Source organism: Dermochelys coriacea, chromosome 9 (assembly GCF_009764565.3).
Source record: "Dermochelys coriacea isolate rDerCor1 chromosome 9, rDerCor1.pri.v4, whole genome shotgun sequence".
In the NCBI taxonomy this organism is placed as follows: domain Eukaryota; kingdom Metazoa; phylum Chordata; order Testudines; family Dermochelyidae; genus Dermochelys; species Dermochelys coriacea.
This window is the reverse complement of record NC_050076.1, coordinates 75,813,617-75,839,202: the sequence shown is the minus strand read 5'-3', so window position 1 is coordinate 75,839,202 and position 25,586 is coordinate 75,813,617. Positions and strand designations below refer to the sequence as shown.

Sequence of the window (25,586 nt, the reverse complement as noted above, 5' to 3'; positions counted from 1 at the left end):
TGAAATTCCAGTTTATAGTCCAATCGGTGCAGGGCTGGCAGGAAGTTGGGACAGAGGAGGGGGTGTGGGGCACGGGCTCTGGGAAGGAGTCTGGGTGCTCGAGAGGGCTTGGAGCAGCAGGTTGGGGAGCAGGAGGGGGTGAGAGGTACTGGATAAGGGGGATGCTCACCTCGGGCAGCTCCCCACAAGCAGCTGCTTGTCCCGGGTGCTCCTAGGCGGAGGCGGCTCTACGTGCTGTCACCACCCCAAGCACTAGGTCCGCAGCTTCCATTGGCTGGGAACTGCAGCCAATGGGAGCTGTGGGGATGGTGCCTGCAGGCGGAGGCTGCGGGCAGAGGTGCCTGCTGCGCCTCCGCCAAGGAGCAGCTGGGACAAGTCGTTGCTTGTGGGGAGCCGCTGAAGCGAGTGCCTCCCGGATTCAGCACCCAGCTCCCCCTCCTGCACCCCAATCTGCTGCCCTAAGCCCCCTCCTGCACCCAAACTACCTCCCAGAGCTTTCGCCCCGCACACCTTCCAGCACCGCAAGCTCCAGCCCCAAACCCCTCCCACATCCAAATTCCCTCTCTCTTAGTTAACTGGCATTTTTCACTTACTGGCACCCGCCATTCCCCCAACATGCTGGATAAAACAGCATTTACTGTATATTGACTAGGAGTATAGAGACATCCTTTTTCACTACCTAAAGTACTCACTGTGTAATAGGCTACAGCAATGGTTCTCAAACTTTTGTACTGGTGACCCCTTTCACATAGCAATCCTCTGCGTGTGACCCCCCCTTATAAATTAAAAACACTTTTTATATATTTAACACCATTATAAATGCTGGAGGCAAAGCGGGGTTTTGGGTGGAGGCTGACAGCTCATGACCCCCCCCCATGTAATAACCTTGCAACCTCCTGAGGGGTCCCAATCCCCAGTTTGAGAACCCTTGGGCTACAGTCACTGAACTACCAGCATTTTAACTTTTAGAACTCAATCCTTTATTGAAGCTGAGCAATATTACTATGTGTGGATCCAACTAGAGTTCGCCCCAATTCTGCTAACACTTATGCATGTGCTTAACTTTACTCATGAAAGTTCTAATGACATCAACGGGATTAGTCACCTGTTTAAAGTTAAGCTTGTACATAAGTTTGCACCATCGTTGCCTACTTCATAAAACTACTATACTCCAAGCAAGCAAGGAACAATTAACTACAATTGCTCCAAAGGGGCGGGTTGTTTTAAAAGGTCACCATCAGAAAAGGTGTGCCTAAAATTAAGGTTTTATAAAAATTCTAAAAGACAATTTACTAAATATGGATACCAATAGATTTTTTTCCATGAAAAGCGTTTTGAATAATACTACCAGAAGTCAAAGTTCTCATGGTAGACTTGCCTGTTTTCATTTCCAAGCCGAGAGAAATGCAAAAAAACATAGTAAGAAGTATCCTGCAGACACTTAGGCAAATGCTTAAGTTTAAGCATGAGTAGTCCCATTTTGTCCAGTAGGCGTATCCAAGCTATGTACATGCTTAAATCTTAGCAGGATCAGGGCTTATATGATATATCCAAGTCAATCATGAATAGTGTGGAGAAAGTGAATAAGTGTTATTTACTCCTTCACATAACACAAGAATCAGGGTCATCCAGTGAAATTAATAGGCAGCAAGTCTAAAACAAACAAAAGGAAGTATTTCTTCCCACAACCCAGAGTCAACCTGTGGCACTCATTGCCAGGGTATGTTGTAAAGACCAAACCTATAACGTGGTTCAAAAAAGAATTAGATAAGTTCATGGAGGATAGGTCCATCAATAGCTATTAGCCAAGATGGTCAGAGATGGTCTGAGTGTCCCTAGCCTCTGACTGCCAGAAGGGGGGGGAAGTGGATAACAGGGGATGGATCACTTGATGATTGCTTGTCTGTTCATGCCCTCTGAAGCACCTGGTATTGGCCACTGTTGGAAGACAGGATACTGAGCTGGGTGGATCATTGGTCTAATCCAATATGGCCATTCTTACTTTACTGACTACTCAAAATAGGCGTTGTACTCATGTGCAAAGCAAAAAGTAATTGGTTCTTAGTTTACTGTATCTGCAGAATTAACACTACTTGCAAATAATTTAAAGGAGCACATGGGAAGATAGTGGTATAAACATTTTAAGAGTCTGAGCAAGCTCCACGGGCAACTAACTGCTAGGAGCCATAAAACAGGATCTTCATTTAGAAACACTAATATATAAAGATTGACATTCAGCCTCTGCAACAAAGTGTTCGTAAAAAAAATAGGTAATTAATGGCAAATCTGATCCAAATATTTTAAAGTAAATCTTGCTTGACAAAACAGGTTTTTCTTTAGACCTACATCTTGCAACAATTTGAACATATCCATAACTTTACACGAGTACTCCTTCTAAAGCAAATACAGTACTCAGACATTTCACAGCTCATCTACACAGGGAATTTTACAAGCATAGTTATACAGTAATAGCTCATGTGGTCACTCAATTCCTTATGTAGATTGTGCATATTCTTAACTCATTACAGTATCAAGGGCCTTATTAAACAGTGACATATCTCAGACTTCTGGGATGCAGCAAGAAGCAATTTTCTTTATCCACTGCATATTGATGCTCCTAAACCAGGGTCACACCATCAGCACAGAGCACCACCTCAAAACACAAGCTGGAAGACCTGCATGCCACCCACCATCTCCCTTCACCAGCAAATACCCAAGGGCTAAATTTCAGAGTAGCAGCCGCGTTAGTTTGTATCTATAAAAAGAAAAGGAGCACTTGTGGCACCTTAGAGACCAACAGATTTATTAGAGCATAAGCTTTCGTGAGCTACAGCTCTCTTCATCGGATGCATACAGTGGACAAAATAGTGGGGATATTTCATATACAGAGAGAACATGAAACAGTGGGTGTTACCATACAGACTGTAACAAGAGTGATCAGGAAAGGTGAGCTACTACCAGCAGGAGAATGGGGGGGGGGAGGGGAGAAACCTTTTGTTGTGATAATCAAGGTGGGCCATTTCCAGCAGTTGACAAGAATAGTAGGAGGGGAAATAAACAAGGGGGAATAGTTTTACTTTGTGTAATGACACATCCACTCCCAATCTTTATTGAAGCCTAAGTTAATTGTATCCAGTTTGCAAATTAATTCCAATTCAGCAGTCTCTCATTGGAGTCTGTTTCTGAAGTTTTTTTGTTGAAGAATTGCCACTTTTAGGTTTGTAATCGAGTGTCCAAAGAGATTGAAGTGGTCTCCGACTGGTTTTTGAATGTTATAATTCTTGATGTCTGATTTGTGTTGATTTATTCCTTTACGTAGAGACTGTCCAATTTGGCCAATGCATATGGCAGAGGGGCATTGCTGGCACATGATGGCATATATCACATTGGTAGATGCGCAGGTGAACGAGCCTCTGATAATGTGGCTGATGTGATTAGGCCCTATGATGGTGTCCCCTGAATAGATATGTGGGCACAGCTGGCAATGGACTTTGTTGCAAGGCTAGGTTCCTGGGTTAGTGTTTTTGTTGTGTGGCTGCTGGTGAGTATTTGCTTCAGGTTGGGAGGCTGTCTGTAAGCAAGGACTAGCCTGTCTCCCAAGATCTGTGAGAGTGTCATAACAGCAGCAATAGGAGCAACGTTATTTGCCCAATCTCTCCTCCTCCACCACCACCACCCCGCCTTCTGCGGGTGCTCTCTTACACCTCAAGTAGAGCACACAGCACCCTCCACAACCGCTCCAGCCCCAAAACAAGGGAGAATGAGCTTTGAATTATTTTCTTGCCACCCCCATCATCCCCACAGCTTCACCCCACTGCGTAGGCTGCCATGCTACCAGCAATGAGTATTTATACTGCAGAGCCAGGAAAGGGGATCCAGGCAGGATGGACACCTCCAATCCCAGCCCACGCACCCTACCCTGACACTAGGCGATTGCAGCTAGAAAGCGTCACCGAGCGCTAACAGCCCACATAGGGACACTCAAGGAGCCCTCATTGCGCATGCGCAAGATTTTCCAACAACTTAAAGACGCCCTCACCGTGCAAACGCCCATGGCCCCGCTACTAGGACGCAGTAACGTGGACTGCGCAGAGCTGCAATCAGCGCCTCGCACTCCGACCGGGTAAAGTCAGAAATCACGCCAGAGACTGTGAATACGCATGCGTACTCAGTCCAGCAGAGCTCAACAGCCGCAGAGCATGCGCAGCTGTCAGCCCATACAGAACACATCGGTCGTACGCATGCGTACTTTCTTCGCAACGGCGGATGGGGCTAGCCAGCGTCTGCCGCAGCAGAACCGAGCCGTAGTGCGCATGCGTGCCTGAGTTTGCTTTGCGAGCACCAGCCCAAGCGGCTGCCCTCCCCCACATCCAGGCCCCCAGCCAAGGGGCATCTTCCCCAGTCCCAGCCAAGGCCGGCTGCCCTGCCTGAGCGCTTCAGCGCTTCCCCTCCCTCCTTGGGGGCTCGCACACATACCCCGCCCCCCCGCGGGCAGTGCCAGGCTTACCGTGCTCGGCGGGGCGGGCGGAGTTGGTCCGGGGGGCTCCGGATTCAGCCGGTTTCAGCTGGGTCGGTCCCGGCGTCACACAATGAAATCAGCGCCTCCGATCATTAATTCTCATCATGATCGTGACGTCAGCGCAGACAGCGGCCAATGGCAGCCTAAGATCAGCGCCGGCCGGGACAGTCCTTGCCCCCGCCCCTCCCGCCAGGGGGAGCGCCTGGTACTGGGAACAGCCCGCCGGACGTGGGAGGGGAGGCCAGTACAAGGAACAGCCGCGCTGCTGCGATGGGTGGCTGCCTGCCTCAGGAAACAGCCCCGCCCAGCTCGGGATCGGAGCGCGAGGCCCAGGGAAGAGGCGGGGCACGGAGGGACGGAAGGCCGCGGGAGTCGTCCGCCTCCTTCCCCAGCCTACGGGGGCCGGGCTGCGCCCCTCGCCTCCTTGTGGGAACGCCGCTGCCCCGCAGCACGCCCAGCTGCGCACCTGCCGGGGGGGGAGGGGCGGCTCTTCCTCCCGGCTGCCTGCGGCGGCCACGGGCGCTCCCGCGCAACCTGCGCTCATCACAGCGTGTCAGCGGCAGTTTGGCCGGCGTGCGGCTGCCGCCTTCGCCGCGCGCGAGTCCGGGCCCGGCCGGCATTGCCCCCCTCCCCCCCAGGGAGCCGCCCCGCTTCCGCCGCTGGTCATGGGTGGGGGAAGATCTAAGTGGCTCACGCGCAGAGCCTAGCCGGGCCCGGCCCCCTGGGCGATGGGCAGGGCTGGCTGCCTTGCAGAGTTCTCGGCCCTGCGTGGCTTGGGAGAGGAGCCTTGCACGGTGGCAATGGTGGATATTCCTCCCGTGTCAGTCCCGGGGCTCCCACTGCCGCCTTTTGCTGCGGGTAGGCATGGCATGCAGACTCTTCCTTGGGGCAGGAAGTTCTCCCGGGAGAGCTGGCTCAATCATTGGAGTCTGAAACAGCCGGGCTTTCCTAACGACTCCTTTGCCTTCCAGCAGGGGCAACTGACCCCTTCCTCCACTCGTGAGAGAGAGAGAGGTCTGCTATGATGTTTTGTTTGTATCTTTCAGGTGAGACGCAACGTCAAAGCCCTGCCTGCTTTGTGTGGGCATGAAAAGTCTGGGGGTACTTCTCATACAAGTGAAGTGTTTTGTCTCACTATTTCCAGCCACCCCACTGCTTAAGGTTTCTACTGCTGTTGAGGTGGTGTTTCACCGTCCCTGAGGTGGCTGTATTACCGTGCTGTATTCATATAAACCCTGTACCTGCAAAGAGCCACACTGATGCAGACCCTCATCTTCACGTGAAGACCCATTGAAATGACAGGAACCCACTGCAGTCAATGAGACCATGCACAAACATGAGGCACCATTTCAACTCATGTTTGCAGGATTGGGGCTAGAGAAGAACAGTTAGAATAATTGAAAGTTATGTAAAATTGTTATTTGCTGTTTATATCGCAGAAGCCCCAATTGGGATTAGGGGCCTATTGTGCACATTCAGACAGATACAGGCTCCTTGCCTCAAGAGCTTACATTCTAAGACCCTGATCCTAAAGAGATTTATGCAGGAGCTTAACTTTATGCATATGAGTAGTACCAGTAACTTTAATTGGAGTACTTGGGCATAAAACTTTGCGGTAATGGTGGCCAAAGAAAGCATGTGGTATATGTAGGGTCAGTGTAATAGGGATACAAGTAATGTGCATCAATAGTGTAAGATGGCAGGTTTGCATGTAGATTACAAATTTAGGTTTCAGAGTGGTAGCCAGGTTAGTCTATATCAGCAAAAAGAACGAGGAGTACTTGTGGCACTTTAGAGACTAACAAATTTATTTGAGTATAAGCTTTCGTGAGCTAAAACCCACATCAATTTATGCTCAAATAAATTTGTTAGTCTGTAAGGTGCCACAAGAACTCCTTGTTCTTATTACAAATTTAGAGATCATACACATTCAGAATTTATTTTTAAGTGCATGTTAATGAAAATGTTAAGTACTCAGATATGATGTATAAAACCATATTCATATAAAGAGAAAAATATTTCCAGATTTGTGCAAGCTGTAAGTCTAAATTGAGAGAGATTAAATATCTTATTGGAACACACATTGAAAAATTGTAAAATATATTTTAAAAACTGTCTTGCAATGTATCCAGAATAAGGGATCCTCTCATAAAGGGACAAAGCTGCATCTCTGAGTGGGTTCGATTCTGTACTTGTTACGCAGGCAAAACTAATTTAATTTAATGGAAGTTTTGCCTCCGAGGGCTGAAGAACTGAGTTCATATTGATTTTTCTGTGGGGTCTCAAATGAACTATTATATAGCTCCTAAAATAACTCAATTTTTAATGAACCCTTCAACATCTAGCAAAATTTTTAAAAAGCATTCTTTTATATAGAATGGAGAGTACATGGTCAGTCTTTTTTTTTTTTTTACACTGTATGATTGAGTCCTTTAAGCTATTAAAATATTTTGCTGTTTTATTGTATATTTCTAGAAGATGTAATAACCCATACATCAGTACTCAACATTTCAGATGGCCTAAACTGGGACCTAGGATATAATATATTCTCTCTCCCTCCACACACACACCCTTTTCTTAGGGTTAAATGGAGTTTTCCAGTATATAGCTTTTCTCCCACAGGAGAGAAAGATTTGTAAATTTTATTTTATTATGCACTGCTGGAAGGTTTTTCAGTTGCTGTAAGATTAAAAGTCTCTGAAATGTTAAAGCACAGAATACACAAAATCAATAATTTTAAACCTGTTAAACACAGATGCAAAAAAATACTGACAATATACCTAAATGCGTAGACTATTGGTCCTTCATCAATTGAAACTGAGCCGATCACAACATGTCTTCTAATCTTCTCTCGGTCTGGCCATCCTTTGCCATGCTTACCCATATCTCCTTGTTAGGAAGTCATCCCACCTCTTTGGAGGCTGACTGCGTGGCCATTTCTGTTCGTGCGGATACCACTCGGATATAGGTGTGGTCCATCTGTTGTCACTGAGTTGAGGCACATGTCCCACCCACCATATTTTGCTGAGCCTGCTTTCAACAATATACCTAAATACAACTTTTATAAATTTAATTCTGTTTGAGAGAGACAAAATTTCATTTTAATGAGATTATAAAACACAAAAATCATATAACAAGCAGTACAAGGCTCTGTGATATAAGCATTTTTATGTGTGGAAAATTCAAATGATTTTCTACTAGTTTTTCTATTGTGAGGATAATGAGACTATTTCCTACTGTGATATAATAAGATAATATGCCATCTGCTGGCAAACCATGTAATATCTTAGTTGCATAAATTTAAACACTGATTTTGAGATTTTTCAACTATATTTTCATGCTACCTGAAGTTTTTCAAAGTATAATTTTACTGTTTCTAATCACAAGTTTTTGGCATATGTATACCAAAGTGTTCAGTACGTTTGCTTGAGCACAAAATATCTTTTTAGTGGTATTAAAATACGTCTTTCAATTGTTCAGCAAAAATAAGCTCTCCCATTAGTGTTATAAGTTAAGCTTCTGTAAGAAGTTCCATCGTATCTTCCTTCAAATCTCTCCTCCAGACACATCTCTTCTGCAACACCTATAGGGAATTAGCTAATGAATAAAGCCTAGTTGAGGAGCAGTAGCATTCACTTTATTTTATTTATTTATAATTTCAAGAGCCAGATTCTCCAGTCCCTCAATATCATTGTGCTACATATGCGTATACAGCATGAAGAGAACCTAAAGTGCCTGGAGATTGCCATTGGGAAATTCCCCCTGTTCATGGTGCATTACTGCTGGGATAAAACTGGTGATGGTTCTGCTGCCTCCTACACCAGAACCATCCCCCTGTCTAAGGGAACAGGGCAAGCATAGTAGGAGAGGAAATGAGAGGGGGCATGATAAGCAAAAGCTCCACTACGGCTAATTCTCATCTGGCATAAGGTACCTGAAGAACCTCATGGCATTTGCAGATGAGAATCAGAGAGCTTGGACTGGCTCCCTGAAAGCCTTCCTTCTCCATTGAAACCAGGCAGAGAATCAAGCCCCAAATGTATATAACGGTATATGTTTGATTATATCTCCCCCCCACCCCTTTTTGTATGTCACTTGTTTTCTTAGGTCCAGATCCTGTACTACTGTGGGCTGGCAATCAATGCAGCAGGGATCAATTTAGTGGGTCTACTGAAGACCTACTAAAATGATGGCAGAGCACTCTCCAGTCGACCCTGCTATTCCAGCTATCCAAGAAGAGTAAGGGAAGTTGACCGGAGAGCAGCTCCTGGCGACACAGTGCAGTAAAGACACCAGGGTAAATTGACGTAAGCTACATCAACTCCAGCTACGTTATTTATGTAGCTGGAGTAACATAACTTAGGTTGATTTATTTCTGTAGTGAACAAGCCTTAAGTGTAGACTTTGCAGCCAAAGATTCTGATCCTGCAAAAAATTATTCATGTACTTAATTTTACATGTCCCCTAGGAGAAAAGGATTCCTCTCATGCTTAAAATTAATGACATCTGTGTTGCCAGGTGGAGGGTCTGGATTACAAATGCTTAGAGGCAGGGATCATGTCTTTGTATGTGGTGATACAGTGTCAAACACAAAAGGGCCCCAATTTGATTGGGGCTCTCTGTACTACTGCAGTATAATTATTAAAACATATTACCCATTCTTTCTAGAGGTTTGGATCTGAGTTGTAGAAATTCACTACACATTTGCCATACCAATCTATGTCCAAAGTTTGAAATCATTTCATTCAAAAGTTGTTTGCTTGGTCTTTGGCTTTGAGAAGGAAATCATCTATTTTAAAATCTTTATAAGATTTTTGACAATATACATTTAATTCTCTCCTCCTTTAATAGTTAAAATATTTTTTTGCAAAAGCACAATAGCACCTCTTCCCCTCCTCTACTTTCCTTATATGTGTAATGAGAACACTTTTCATGTCATTTTCACAAACTGTGGTCAAGTGTTATACCTGGATCTTGATCCTATGCTAGCCAAAGGAACTACCTGATTGCAGAAGAAAGGGAGGTGCTAGCTAGGAAGAGGACAGCAAGATGCTCCTGTATTCTTCAGCTACCAAAACATTTACCCCTTTAAATATAGCTTTAAAGTATACCCTGGTAAAGAGAATAATTTAGGAGTGTGAGAATTCATTCCCAGCTTGGAGGGCTGGAGTTCAGATATATGCCCCCTCCAATTTCATGTACTCTGGATAGAATAAGGTCCTTTTCTTTTCCTGACAATTTGATAATCACTCCCAAATTCTACTGGCCCTAGAAAATCTATACTTGGTTGGTAGGATGGCATACAAGCATATGTTATTCAGCTATAATTAGAGAAAACAGCCAGTAGGCGGACAATATAATTATTCACTTCTGCAGTGCTCTCCATTTGAGGATTTCAAAGTGGTGTACAAACTTTAATTAAGACATATAACAAGCTTGTCACCTTATTTATTGTCCATACATTTTGTATATAATAATTCTTAATCTTTTATTATGCTGCTGCTTTCCCTTTATATATTCCCCTTCCTTCTCCAGTGAGCTTTTAACACTTGCTATGAAAAAAAAAATAAAACCACCTCCATAAAAACCTCTACACTTGAGGACATCACAGAAAACTTTGTTTAGGAATTCCTTGTGCTGAGCCAGAGAGCCAAGACTCCAAATTTTGACATATTGCCCCTTTTATTACCTGAGGACAGGGGAACCACAATGGTTTTTAAATGTATCAGATCGTATAAATGTTACCATGGCTTTCCGCTTTGGAATGATACAATATCTCAAATTCCCTGAAGAAAATAAGATACAATGTTCTTGGATAAAATACTCTTCCTTAATACAGAATGAAGCATGTCCCAGGTCCTTTCCTGTTCTGGACTGAGCTGCTATTTCTATACTTTGTATCAAACAACCAGAAAAAAATATATAATACTTTAATATGCACACTTGTGGCCACATAAAAAAAAGTGCTTTACAGTAATAGTTTTCCTAGGTATACAAATTCATGATGGAGCTGAAGCTTAAGAGGTCTGTATTCAATAAGTGGAATAGAAAAGTGTAAAGGCGGGGGGAAAGGTAAAGAAGAAAAAAGGATCAGTGAACTTTTAAAAATTAACTAATTGTGGTAATTGTTTTTCTTTCACTATAGACAGTCCCTGGGATTTGTTTTACAGTGTAGAAAAGCAAACAGACGCATAGACTGTGAGGGAGGGAAGGTAGGAGAAGGGGAATTAAGAGTAAAAGCTACCTATCATGAAAGCCTTGGGACATCCTTGAAGATAGCAGCTATAGAAAATGATTTTTGTTTTGAACTTCAGCTTGATGCTTTAGACAAAAATTCATATGTAAATATACACAGTGCGCTTGGTTGCTTAAGACAGGAGCTGAGTGACTTACTCCAAAGATTTATTCACAGCCCTGGTACTGCCTTTCATGGGAACATAAGCCCACTGTGACCAACTATATTCCTTATTGTGACACAGACATGCTCTGGCAGGTATATTACATCTGTGTCTGACCATTTTCTTGATATTACACTGAAGGGGTTAATACCGTGTGTTCTCTGCTGAGAGCCAAGAACTAGCTGGTTGTCACACTTGCTGCAAGATGTTTGGACATGAAACAGTTTTAGAGTTACATAATATGCAAGATATTATTTTCCAAAACTGGAAGTGAAACTTACCGCCTTAGGCAGAGGAGTCCCAGAGTTAACCCAGTCAGCACTGAGAAGGAGGGATGTCCTTTGCTTGCTGTTTGGACCAGGTGGAGACTTGAGCATTTACAAAAACACACCCCAAGAGAGCTCTCTGAAGAGGAGCCCCCCACCTTGGCTAAAAGACAATGCCAATGTATAAGAGCAGAAGCAGTGGCAAAGTTGTGATCCTTTACAGGTGGAGATTCTCTGTCAGTGGGGGTAGCTCATGTAGGGGGGATCCCAGCTCTCTGGGCTGGGCAAGTGCTGCAAGGACTAATCTTTGGGTGAGAAATACCCTGGTGGACTAAGAAGAAACTTGTTTATAAGTATAGGCTATGGATGGTATTACATTTGTTTTACTTGCAACCTTATGTTTCAAAACCATTATATTTGCCTTAATTTGAATCTCTAACTCAAGCTCTGTTAAATAATCTTCAGTTTGGTTTTACTGTAGGTACATCTAAATGCCTTATGCTAAGGAGAGTGCTGAAGAGAGGTGAAGCCAGGGGACAGGTATGCACTGCTTCCACAGAGGCTGCAGATCGGTACATTGCAGGTGTCCAGAAGATAAAAGTAGCGTGTACGCATTGCTAACCTGCTTAGAGAAAGAGTGGGGGTTGTGGATCTCAGAGCTGCATGCCTGAATTTCTAGTAGCCAGAGGCTGAAGCATGGATAGGACTCGCTCCTGCTGTTAGGAGGTGGTAGTGATTGCCCTTGGCACCTCAGCTAACCCCAGAATGTGTCTCACTTATTACATGAGAGGAGATGAAATATATCTGTTCTTCTACTCCATCCAAACCATACACTTGCCAATTTATTATAGCACAGCTAGGTGAGGAGAGGTTGAAAAGAGGAAAGGTTAATCCAGTGATTAAGGGCACTAGTTTAAGATGTGGGTTCAGTTCCCTGTTCTGCCACAGACTTCGTGTGTAATCTTGGGCAAGTCATTTAGCCCCTTGGTGCCTCAGTTTGTCATATATAAAATGTGGACAATAGCCCTACCCTTAGGAGGATAAATGCATAAAAGATTGAGATGCTCAGGTACTGTTTCTACTGACTTATGTCTCAGACAAATAGATACAGTAACGATTCGGAAGATATGCATTAGGTCATTGAGCCCATTGCCTTGTAAGGGTATGGTCCTGAAAGAGAATTTTAAAGTAATGGCAAAAAACTACATCTCTTTTCCAAAATGTTGGCAATTGCCCATGTTCTCAAAGTAATTAGTAGCGCTGGGCTTCTGCTAGATGCCTCTTTTCTCTGAAGTTTCAGATAGCCCAAGTATCAAGAAAATTCCCTTTTCATCTCTGTTTGGCTAAGATAGTATGCCAGTTCTTTCTAGATGGAGGCCTAGCCACCATCATCAATGCCTTTGTTATCTTAAAGTGATGCCCACTCCAACTTACTCTATCTGGGACTAACTTTGATGCACTTAAAAGCTTCAGGTAGTGTAGAATGTAGCTGTCTGCCTTTTAGGTAGGACAGATCAAAAGGATCATGTTGCTTCTTTGCTGTATATTCTACAGTGCCTGCCAATTCATTTCTGGATGAAATTCAAGTAACTTTCTACTGTCTAAAGAAAAGGAGTTCTTGTGGCCCCTTAGAGACTAACAAATTTAGTTTAGTTAATTTATTTGTTAGTCTAAGGAGCCACAAGTACTCCTTTTCTTTTTGTGAATAGACTAACACGGCTGCTACTCTGAAACCTTTCTACTGTCTGTAAGCCTTAAAAGGGTCCCAGTTACTTCACAGACCAGCTCTTTTCCAGAATGCCACCATGACTAAGGGTACTTAGAAAGAATTGTTTTAGCTGTCTATTCCAAGCTTGAAACACATAGCAGGCAACATTGGATACATTTGCCTCCCGAGCATGACCTCTCTGAAAAAACGTGATGCTGAACCTGGATACATTTACAGTAAAAGGCTAAACATATCACCTTGTTCAAAGTTTTGCACCTCAAATGACTATATGGGTCTTGGAATCTCAGGGCACTTATTGTTCAAGTTGCCATTTATAATGTTTGCTAGGGAGCTGGACCAGCTACTGTGGAAGTTTAGGAAGTTATATTAAAGGTCTTCTATGGAACCCTTTAGTATTGTGAAATGCACCCATACCATGATTCTGAGCATCCTTGAAATTAAAAATAAATATCAGTTAACAGTGTAATGCCTAACTTTGATCTTTTTGTAGAGTTTAAGGCCAGAAAGGACCATTAGACCATCTAATATGGCCTCCTGTACAGGATACCCCTATACTAAACCCAAAGACTTTAGACTAAAGCATTTCAATCCTCAGGGGACTAAACTATGTGTCGCAAATAGGAAACAGGAGAGACCAAGCTGCAATGGCAGGGAATTGATTAGGTGAGGCATACTCAGAGGATCTCAGCAGATGAACCATGCCCCAAGCTACAAAGAAAGGCAAAAAAAAAAAGGGGAGGGGGATTGCCTGCCAATTTCTCCTGGAGCACATTCTGTCGCAACCCCAAATCCAGTAATCAGTATGAGCATTAAAGCAAGACACCAGCCATGTATCTAGAAAGAAGATTCTCTGCATCACCTTAGCAAACTGTTCCACCTGGTCTGGTGTCATCTCTAGCTGTGGCTAATCACTGGTGCTTCAGAGGAAGGTTTAAAAAAAAAAAATCCCAGATCATCAAGTCAATTGTGCATCAGGGGGGAAAAAAATCCTTCCTGACCCATGTAGATAACCTGCTGAAGCCCTGAAGCATAAAGATGTAATTATTCTCATGATCTTAAATGCAGAGCTAAAAAATGTTATGAGCATGTTGAGGGTAATGCAGACAACTACAATATTTTCCAAATATTCTAATTACAAAACCCCCAGATATTATAAAATATTACTAAATAATAAGTAACAACAACAACAACAACAACAAGTAGCTACCTGGATCTAACACCACAACTTGTCCCAAAATCTTTTGCCTAGTATAAAACCACCCTTCATCAATCATTCTTATCCCACCTGACTTATGCCGTCCTTTCAGACTTACCCTTGCCCTCTGAAATTTGTAAGGTAAGTACATGCAAAGGTCAAGATAAACTGGATTTTAAAACCTTCTAGTAATGTTCTTATTCAAGGGTTCAGTTTTCAATAATCTCATAAGCATTTGTTATTTTGACCTTTGTATATAATTTTGCGAAAGTATTGGGGAGTGACTCTGGGCAAACAGAACAGCTGTTAGGCAGTTGTGCCTCAGGGACCCCTTGGTGACACCTGGCAGAGGGCACATAGGTGTATAGGGTTTTACAGGGATCTTGAAGGTTTAATATCTGCATAACAGTTCACCAAAGGGTAGCATGTGAAGTCTCTACCAGGAACCAGTTCCCACTGATTATCATAATCAGTTGCAAAATGTACAGATAATAAGGAATTATGTATGTTGAATATTATGTTCTTAAGGTCTTGGTGTTAAGGCAGGTCACCAAGAAGTGATGTACCTCAGAGATGTTCCTTTCAGGGAAGAGGTAACCACCTAATTCCTGGCTTGGCCATTTGTGTATTGTATGCCTATTTGCATACTGAGCCAAGCGAGAATTGACATATTGCAAAATCTACAAGAGAGGAAATCTACAGGAAGAAACAAACAGCAGGGGGGTGTCCTGTTTATGAGCAAAGATAAAGAATTGATCTGGTATATCTTGCAGAGTAATGAGACACACTGAATCCATCATCTAGGAGGAAAACTGACAGCATCCATGTCTCATGAAAGAAAGATCACAGCCCGTCTGGCTGTAAAGCACTGCAAGCATTATCTTATTACACAAGTCAAGACTCTCGAATGAATGTTATAATTTGATTTTCTGTATAACCATTTGTTTCCAATACTTCTACTTGCACCTCTATGCTTTGTTAAACTTTTTTTCCCCCACTATAAACAAGTCAGGGTGCTGTGAGTTAAGCAGAGCAGTGATCTGAGGTATACTGCTTCTTTGGAAGCAGTGGATTAGTGAAAACAGAGTGTGTAGTTGAACTAGGGGTTCAACATTCCAGGGAGATGCTTAGGGGGCTCAAGAGTTGGAGTGTATCTATTGCTAACCTGTAGAGTAACAGCAGTCCTATGAGGGCTAGAAGGGAGTACTTGTATTGCCTGAGGCTGATGGAGTTGGGGAGCTGACCACAGCAGGAACAGACAAGGCTTCCTCAAGCTAAGGGCAGGTGGTAAGGAAGTGCCTCATGTTGTTCCAGCATTCAATAATGTCTCTGAAATAGCAATTAAAGTATGTTATACTGAGACAGGAAGTGTTAGCCAGGATATGGGGTTTATTCCCCGTTTTCTTAGTGAAGTATTCAATCCAATATTTAGATGCAAATGTCTAGCTTCCTAAAGTTTGGGACAAGTTTTAGACACTGAGTTTTGGCTTCTCCCCATATAAAGACCAGAGAGAGATTTGGAAAATTTGAATCAAACTCTGTTTGGTTTTCAAACATCTCAAAAATATAAAGGGGATATGGATCCAGGAGCTTACGTCAAGGCTCCTTTGTTATATGGCTCACCAAGGGATCTTTAACTTCCACCTAGACAGCTATCAGAGATGGACAGAGAGGAACTCAGTTTAGTATCTTACTTGAAAGTCTGAACAACTAACAGTGCACTCCATTGCACTACAGAAGAGCTTTGCATGTTTTCCACATAATTTATACTTGAGGCCAAAATTTTAAAGTGCATATACCACATTTGAACATGCAAATGTCTGTTTGCATGTATAGAATGGATTGTCAACTGCTTGAGTGCATATTGAATATTGGTATTGCCAATCACACTTGTAATCATTCAAATGCAGAATTCGTAGACATCAGGTCTAGAGAATTTTACTTCCTGCTTGAGTAAATTGTTTGTGTACATTCAATTATAATAATTAATTTGGACCAAGATAAGGTCCACACTGCCAAGATTTAGGAATACAGTACAGACCTTGTGATTGGTTTCATTTAATAATTTTTGATAGAAAGCCCACACAAATCCACTAATCACCCAAAAGATTTCTTAGGGCACAGTAGTAATACATAAATTCATTATGGGAATGCTTGGTAAAGTGTCTCAGCTCACCTTGGACAACTTCAACAATTACTGAAATAAACAGAACCAGAAAGAGGACAGTAGTTGGTATTTGGAAAGGGGATACTCATAATTACATACTCTAGTTATGTCTTTCTAACATAATAGTGAAAATACAGCAGTACTTGGTAGCTCAGAGCATAAATAGATGAGTGGTAGGAAGCTGATCAGAATCTTGAGTTTTATAAACAGCAAATCTATTTGGTATAATCTGGGGGGGGAAGAATAATCAATCAATCAATCAATCAATCAATCAATCTCCTTCTATAAATGTCCAAAAGCCAAAGCTATTACAACAAACAAGAAATGCATCCCAGCAAGCCTCATGCTTGATGTATTTGCCTTGAAGCACCTGCATTACTCTAACTGTCTGGGCTTCATAATTAATCAGAACTGTTGGAACATATCAAAACCCCAAGCTTTAGCTTCCGCTGACTTTGATATAGCTAACCTGCAACTCAGGAAACACAAAGATGGACAGCAGAGTATTGGTAAGCAGTTGTGTATTAGATGATCACTTGCAATTTTGGAGGACATTCCATTTACTAGCCCAAAATACATGGTTGTGCAAGTGCAAACATAAAAAGCAGACAATCATTTGAGATTCTAGAAAGCTCTTTGCTTTTGTTCACTAATGTAAAACAGGACATTGAAATAAGAAAATGAGAAATAATAACTGTATTGGTTCAGTAGGCAAAACAATAAAACATGAAAATAACTGTTCTTTAACTTTGGCCTCAGACACTATGTATGGACAGGTTTCAGAGTAGCAGCCATGTTAGTCTGTTCTGCAAAAAGAAAAAAGGAGTACTTGTGGCACCTTAGAGACTACAAATTTATTTGAGCATAAGCTTTCGAGAGCTACAGATCACTTCATCAGATGCATAGTAACTCTGTAGCGTAGACCACAGCTTAGAGCAGTGGTTCTCAACCTGCAGCTCAAATCAGCACACAGCTGTGGTCCATGTGACATCCTCAGGGCCATACAGGTAGTATATATACACACCCTGTGGATGGGGCCCACATAACACAGAAAGCTGCATATGCAGCTTACAATGGTAAATAGGTTTAGAATGTCATGGCTAAATACAAGATGGACCAGATTGTTAAACATATGAAGTTCATTTTGAATGGTTTCTTGTACTATGTGTTAAGTGGGCAGTTAATAGTTTCTGCAGTCATAGGACAAAGGAGGGTAAGTGGGTTACAGACCTTTCTAATGAGCTATAAATCCAACGTTTTTACGGTCTGATTTTTAGTATCTAACAAGGTTATGATTTAAGGTCCCAGGCTCATCTTTTGAAAGTGTTGTGCATTTCCTTTGAGGATGAGGATTGGGGAAGTCAGCTATGGTGTTATGGAGGAGAGGGTGTTGATCATCCTAGCCGTAGACATCTCTCTCTATAGGTCCAAAAACTACCTCAGGCATACCAAGAAATCTTATTTACAGCCAGGTACTCAGATACCACAGAACATGCTCCAAAGAGAAAGTCCTTAAAATCACCTTCAGCAAACAAGGACACCACCAGAGAAGTAGATCACATCATGGAATGGGCCACCCAAGTATCCCGAGAGTATTAATATGGCGCGCACACACACACACACAAAAAACAAACAAGAAAGCCTCCAACTGCACACCCCTTGTTGTCACCTACCACCCCGCACTGCAACCCAAAAGGGATATCATTGAACAATTACAACCCATACTCAATGGGGACCACCTCCTGAAAGAAATCTTTCCTGAACTCCCTCCTTTTCTGGCTTTGAAACAACTCCTGAACACTGGAGCTTATTCCGATGATGAGCTTGTCCACAGACCAGGATACACCAACTCAAAGCAGCACTGAAGCCTATCCTAACAAAAGCAGCAAAACCTACAGACATATCTCCACTGCTATGATGATCAATATCCCTTCACAATACACCTTTCAAGATCCATGGGTCCTATACATGTCTATCACCACATGTGCCATCATCATCCAGTGCACTAAATTCCCCAAAAGCATGGGTGTAACCGGACAATGGCTGTATTTTCAAATGAACACAGAAAAATGATAAAAGACAAAAACACCATGTGACCCAGGAGCAAACAATTTTCACCAAAATCACTCCATATCAGACCTCTCAGGCCTCATTCCCAAAGGAAATCTGAGCACAACCTTCAAAAAACCAGCCTAAATTCATAATTTTGCTAGATAATAAAAATCATGGACTCAGTAAAAATACTGGATTTATGGCTCATTATAATGATCTGTAATCCACTAACCTCCTCTATTTGTCCTATAACTGCAGCAGTATTAATTGACCACTTCACCTTGAATGATCTCTTGCAATATGTGTTAATGCCAGTTGTATCATGGCAGCAGACAGTACAGTAGGTCTGCAAACCATGGTCATTGAACAACCGCTTCCGCTGCCATTCTGCTCTCCTGGTAGTCTTGCAGGGTCGCTTCCGTGGCAACTCTGCTCAGCTGCTCTTGTCTCGCCATACCATGGCAAGTGTTTTTTTCGCCTTCTTGTCTGTGCTAGCCTCTGGGACAGAGATGCTAGTCTCAGCATTGAAATATTTGCAGCTGTGGGAGGGAAAAAAAAGAAAAGAGATTGGCCATTTAAAAGGAGGGGCTGATGTTTTCGGGTTAACGTGCAGCACAAACCTGACTAACACCCCCCCCCCACACACACACACACACACACACCACCAATTCTCTGGGATGATCGCTTCATCCCTCCCCCTACCGTGTGGCTAACGGCGGGGATGATTTCTTTTCAGTCATAGGCAAACAGCCCAGCAGGAACGGCCACCTCTGATGTCTTCTTAATAAAATTCCCCTACCAACATGGTCAACCAGGTGACCATGAATGATATCACTCTCCTGAGGAGAGCACAGAGAGAGAAAGAACGGATGTTGCTTGAATGCCAGCAAACACCGGGACCGCACGCTGCCATGCTTTCTTATGTAACGATTCCAGACTATGTGCTACTGGCCTGCCGTGGTAAAGCATCCTACCATGGAGGATGCAATAAGGCTGCCCTCCCCAGAAGCCTTTTGCAGAGGCTTTGGGAGTACCTCCAGGACAGCTTCATTGAGATGTCCCTGGAGGATTTCCGCTCCATTCCCAGACACATTAACACTTTTCCAGTAGCTGTACTAGCTGCGAATGCATCCCAGGGCATTCTTCAGGGCAAAAATCAATCATTAAAACACATTTGCTTTTAAACTATGTATTACATTTACAAAAATGTACCATAAGGTGAGGGAGGCAAACCATCACTCTGGTGCTGCATCTAAGACTTGCCAGTTCTATAAGGAGCTGGACGCTATCCTCGCTGGTGACCCCAGCTCCACTGCCAAGAACCCCATGGATACTTGGTGGGCGTGGAGGCAGCAGAAAGAGGACCTAACCTGGAGGGTGAAGTCATTGATGAAGAGGTGGAGTTGACTATGATATGGAGCTCCCAGTGGGGCAGGCAGCCAGGAACTGTTCACCACTATGGAGGCGTCTAGCTAGTCTCAGTGGCTGCTCTCTGGGGAGCAAGAAGCAGGAGAGGAGATGCCTGGTAAGTGGCTGTGGTTTGTGTAGCGCATTCAGGTATAGAAATGTACATGGCTGGCTGTGTTTCTGTGTGCTGGACATTCCCCTGTGTAGCTAATCAGTATGGTGGAACAGGGTGTTGATGCATGCCGAGATCTCATGGGAATCCTCCAGAGAGATCTCCAGGAAAGTTTCCTGGAGGTACTCGGAAATCCTCTGCCAAAGGTTCCTTGGCAGAGTTTCTTTGTTCCTTCCCCCATTGTAGGAAATTTTCTTGCGCCATTCAACAATCACTTGTGCAGGTAAAGCGGCACACAGGCAAGCAGCATAGGGACCAGGGCAGAAGCCACAAGAGTGTAGTAGATGTACTTTCGCTTCCTTGCTTACCCTTAGCAGTGAGATATCTGCTGCAATGACCCCCCCCCCCCCCGTGGAAAAGTGTGGGAGAATTTTAGAATTTTTTCCTCTAGTTGGCTGTACCACAACCCTTGCGGAGTACTCTTCCCCCCCCCCTCATGTAGAGCGCCCTCATCCCCAGCCAATGCTCACCATGTTTTGGGTGTTCGCAGAGATGTGTGCTTGCCAAAGGTCAGTGAGAAAGTGATAGTTATGTTACAAAAGGTGTACTTTACTGAAATGTTTCAATGTTGTGCGTGAACTTAACAATCATGCTTCTGTGCATTGTTCCTTCTGCTTTGGCAGATGTGGCTTTCAGGAACACCCCAGACAGCAGCCGAGCGTCTCCACCAGATAAGAAAGTGCCCAAGACACAGCAAAGACGACGACATGTTCTGGGAGGTACTGCACTTCTGCAGTGCAAAGAAAAGGAAACAAGGAGTGGAGGGAAGCCGAAAGGCAAAACAGAAAAGAAAATCAGGAGTTTGTTAAGGACACTACTGAGCGGATGATTAAAGTCATGGGGGAGCAAAAGCAGATGCTGAAGTCTGTAATAATACTGCAGACTGAGCAAATGCATCCCCATCCTTCTCTGCAGCACATTCAGAACTCTTTTCCATGCCTTTCCAAATTCCGCCTGCACAGTGCTTTCCACTTTCCGGGACTTGTTCGTTTCCCCTTCACTCCACCCCCTCGGACAACTTTCAAAACGATAGCTAGACCTACACAGCTCTGAAAGTCTGCTCTTCCCTGATACCTCCTTTCCCACCAAGCATATTTTGGGGGGGGGGGGGGGTGTTTCTTGTGCAATAAAAACAAAAGTTTTTGAATGGCAACATCTTTATTTGTGTCTTACAAAATTGAGATAGCAGGCACTACCAATACATACACAGGTAGTTTAAGCATTTGCTTATTGGAATGCAAGGCCCAAAACATCACCATTGCTCCCTAGGAAAACTATATGTAATGTAACATTGCAGCACCAATCATGGAGATAAAACATTACTGGTTCTCATTTTCAGAGTGTTGCCTCAAAGCCTCCCTGATTCAAATTGCCCCCCTCTGATAGCCCTGGTATCTGGCTGCTCTAGATCAGCAGCCAAGCAGTCTGCCTCAACACTCTACCCGAGTAAACCTTTCACCCTTAGCTTCACAAAGATTATGCAACATACAATACATGGCTATGACCATGGGAATATTATCCTCACTGAGGTCTAACCTGCCACAAAGGCATTGCCAGCGTGCCTTTATTCTCCCAAAGGCACATTCCACTGTCATGTGGCATCTACGGAGCCTGTTGAACTGCTCCTTACTGCCATCCAGATTTCCCGTGTAAGGTTTCATGAGCCACAGCTGTAAGGGGTATGCCGGGTTCCCCAGGATCATTATGGCCATTTCAACATCCCCCACTGTAATCTTATGGTCTGGAAAGAAAATCCCCACTTGCAGCTTTCTATACAGTCCGGTGTTCCTGAAGATGCGTGCGTCATGCACCTTCTCAGACCATCCCACGTTGATGTCAAAGAAACTGCCATGGCGATCCACAAACACCTGCCACACCATGGAGAAGTATCCTTTTCTATTGATGTACTCCGTCGCAAGGCGATTTGGTGCCAAAATTGGAATGTGTATGCCACCTATCATCCCTCCACAGTTAGGGAAACCCATTTCTGCAAAGCCATCCACTATTTCACGCACATTTCCCAGAGTCACGGTCTTTCGTCACAGGATGCGATTAATTGCCCTGCTTGCTCGCATTAATGCGGCCCCAATGGTCGATTTGGCAACTAACCAGTAGAAGTCTAGATTTGCCAGCTTCCACAAAGCGATTGTTACACACTTTTCTACCAATAGGGCAGCTCTCATTCTGATGTCCTTGCGCCGCAGTGTTGGGGCAAGCTGCATGCAGAGTTCCAGAAAGGTGGCTTTCCGCATCCAAAAGTTCTGTAGCCACTGCTCATCATCTCACACCTGCATGATGATACGATCCCATCATTCAATGCTTGTTTCCTGAACCCAGAAGCAACGGTCCACCCTCTGCAGCTGTCCTGTGAATGCCAAAAGTAATCTAAAGTTGCTCCTATCCCTATGAAACAGCATGTCAGGCAATTGGGAGTCGTCTTCAGTTAGGAACTTTGCAATTAACTGCACTGTCATCCGCAATGTCTTCATGACAGTTAGAATATAGGAGAGCAGTGCGGGATCCATCCCTTCTCACAAAGATTCCAGGGTGCACAGCAAACTAAGGCAGTTGAAAAATGCCATGAAAGAAAGCCAGAATCCCATGAATGTTAGGACAGAAAGTAATGCATCGTGGGACATTGATGTCCCAGTCCCAAGATGTGCCACAATTTGCTCCGCCTTCCCACAAGACCTAGCAGCAGAAGGTGTCAAGCTGGACTGTAGGATAGGTACCCACAATGCACTACTCACACTGTCGATGCTAGTGCCCCAAGTGTGGATGTTGACAGAGTGAGCGAGTGCTTATAATAGCACTTTGAGTGTCAACATAACTTTTGTGGACAAAATTCTGTCATGTAGACAAAGCCTAACCACTCTACTTTTGACATGACTTGAAGAAAAAAAAAAAGTTACCAGCAATACTGTTATCTGTGCTCTTCAGAAACATTTAAACCTTTCATACTAAATATCAAGCTATTCCTTTTGATTGAAATTCTGGCAAATAGGGAAATTACCATAATCCACTCCCCAGTACAAATAGGCACATATTGACTGTTCAAGTGATGTTAATATGTGACCATATTCTGGTTGAGACCAGCCATACACATAGTCCCATCATCCTTTCTATTCTTGCTACAAGTAAAAATAACATGGGGAGGGATGGCGAGGAGTAGGAAGCTCTGAGTGCAGACCGTTGCTCAATGTAAATGTAATGCCAACAGACCCTGGTCATCGTTGGGCAGGATTGAACCTGGGACTTCTGGAGCTTAGTGCATGAGCCTCTATCACATGAGATTAAAAAAAAATAAAAATAAAACCAACTGGCTCTTAGCTAAGGCTGTACAGCAGACTCATATAATCTCTAAGTGGTCTCAGTGCCACTAGATGGGACAGAACACTACACCCGGGAGGTGTGTGGGTTACATAAAGAGCTACATGTATGTATGAATGTTAGAGATGTTTGGGAAAATTTTGATGAAATATTTTTTCATTGGAATGTGAAGTTCATGGAAATCTAAACAGTTTGATTTTTATGAAGTTCCAATGGAACTTTGCCTGATTTTCTGCCAACTTGCCTGCTCACCTGGCTCCCTGCCAGCACACCTGCTAGACTGCTTTGGAGTAAGGGCCCCACAGCTTCCCTCATCCCCGACTCTAATTCAGTCAGTGACAGATAATGCTTGGAAGTAGGGAACTCCAGGGTCATGGCTCATTACCTTTCACAGAAGATTTTGAAATTGTTGGTTTTCATTCTGCATCTGAACAAAACCAAATGCTGAAATATCAAAATCCTCCATAAAATGTAATTACCTTTCTCTACACAGCTCTAATGAAAAAATGTGGATCACACCTACTCATTGTCATGCCTCATTGCACCCTTCCACGATATTTGCTGTGGACCTAATTTCTCCATCATTTTCCAGAGGAGATAGAATCGGGACACCTAGCTTCTGCTGCATGCCCAAGTGTTGTCTACTGATCTTCTGCCATGCATGGCCTACCAGAATTTGGCTTATTTCTTTCAAGCTTTCAAAGTTGTTTCATGACCAACATACAACTGATTTTCTTTTTAAATATAAGTAGAGTCACTTGAATACCTGGATTTTCAGACAGCTTAGTTGTGCAACTGCATACATAAAATGTGTGCAAACTTTGTGTATTCAGGTGCAAATTGAGCATGAATGCATATCATTAGCTGTTGTACACTCAGCTACCCCATTTTCACCTGTAGTCATATAATTGGACATGCAAATTGCACACTCACATTGTGCCATTAAACTGTAAGAAAAACAAGGACTGTCAGTCTCTCCCTGCTGTTGGGTGCCTTCTGAAATCTGTGCGTCTTGACAAAAATGCTGCTTGAAATTGTATCAATTGTACATCTCCACAGATAGATAAACTCTCCATGTGTACAAAATACATGAATGCTTAATTGGAAGTAGATTTTGTTTTGGAAATTGGAGGCCATGGGAGCATAGATGGTTCAAGTGACTGGTAACAAGATACAGAGCAGGTTTCCCCACAAAATTTTATGGGATTAGACAGGACTAGTACAAGTAACTAGGAGGAAAAAAAATAGGTATTGGTGAAACTGAAAGGTTGCCACAATAATTATACTTCATAATAAAATAAAACAAATCCTGATTGTACCATTGTATTCCAGGATTATTTGAGGGAAATACTTCTATATTTTTAAAAAATATGAAAAGCATCACAATTACAGAACACAAAAGTATGATGGGAGATAATGAGCAGGCTGAAAATGGAACAATAAAGAGATACATGTGAAAGGTTAAAAAAAAAAAAAATATATAAGGGACCTAGTTCCAAACTTGGCCTTAACACAGTCTCTAATTTTGTACCCACAATTATGTGCAGGCATAATTACTTTCCTTTAAATGTTTAAATCTTGATTTTTCCAGGAATTCAGGTACTTAGAATTCCAAATGACAGTAATAATAAAATAATGCATTGCCAGGCTCCTGTGGGCATGCTCTATAATAGGCACACACAGCATGTAGGTCCCAGATCTGCAAAGCATTTAAGCACATGCTACAGTCTTTCCCTCTTCAGCAAACCCTTAAACATGTGCCTAAGTCCCACTGAAATTAGATTTAAACATGTGCTAAAGTGCTTTACTGAACAGGGATGGGGTCATAGTGCTTTTTTATATGTTGGCTTTGTGTGGTTTTATTGGCTGCTCCAAACCAATGTAACTGAGAATTCTTCTAGTGTCTGATGCTAGACATGCCAGTGATAGCAGAACTGTGGGCAAGGCAGCCAAGATGGCTTTGACGTAGAGATTTTTAATTCAGTCCACAGCTACAGTGATTTCTGATGTTTTTTTCAGGTCAGTTGGTCTCAGAATCATAATTTGAAAGGATTCTGTAGTGAGTCATGTAGCTCATCTTCCCTGCATTGTGTCAAGAGCACAAAGCATAATGACATCCATCCCTAACAGGTGACTGCCTAGTCCAGTCCTGAATTCTCTAGGAATGATGGTTCTCCCACCTCCCTTTTTGGGAGCCCCAGATTTTCAATAAAATGCATTGTTAACATGCTGTAAAATCTATAGCATAAAGCAGTCATTTTCAACCTTTTTTCCATTTGCAGACCCCTAAAAAATTTCAACTAGAGGTGTTGACCCCTTTGAAAATCTTAGGCATAGACTGCAGACACCCA

The 25,586-nt window shown here is 43.2% G+C and overlaps 1 protein-coding gene and 2 long non-coding RNA genes across 7 annotated transcripts in view; 2 read left to right on the top strand and 1 right to left on the bottom strand.

Annotated features, from left to right (window-relative positions):
* The window catches only part of HDX (highly divergent homeobox), an 88,563-nt gene extending 83,587 nt beyond the window's left edge, over positions 1-4,976 (bottom strand). For 3 of the 5 annotated variants that reach the window (XM_038416952.2, XM_043492114.1, XM_038416954.2), the window contains exon 1: positions 4,508-4,823. Coding sequence is in view for 1 of the 5 variants with exons in the window: in XM_038416949.2 (XP_038272877.1) it covers positions 4,040-4,230 (191 nt within the window). In the remaining 4 variants the exon portion in view is untranslated. Of the gene's footprint in view, positions 1-4,039; positions 4,237-4,507 lie in introns of those variants that run through there. The other 2 variants (XM_038416951.2, XM_038416949.2) reach the window with 2 other exon arrangements.
* A 172-nt stretch (positions 4,977-5,148) lies between these two features.
* Positions 5,149-14,980, top strand: LOC122455711. The gene is made up of 4 exons (XR_006274143.1): positions 5,149-5,565; positions 8,627-8,816; positions 11,665-11,766; positions 14,881-14,980. It is a non-coding gene; the product is annotated as an uncharacterized LOC122455711 (long non-coding RNA).
* Positions 14,981-14,989: 9 nt separating this feature from the next.
* LOC122455710 lies at positions 14,990-20,605 on the top strand. The gene is made up of 2 exons (XR_006274142.1): positions 14,990-19,851; positions 20,529-20,605. It is a non-coding gene; the product is annotated as an uncharacterized LOC122455710 (long non-coding RNA).
* Positions 20,606-25,586: the final 4,981 nt, after the last annotated feature.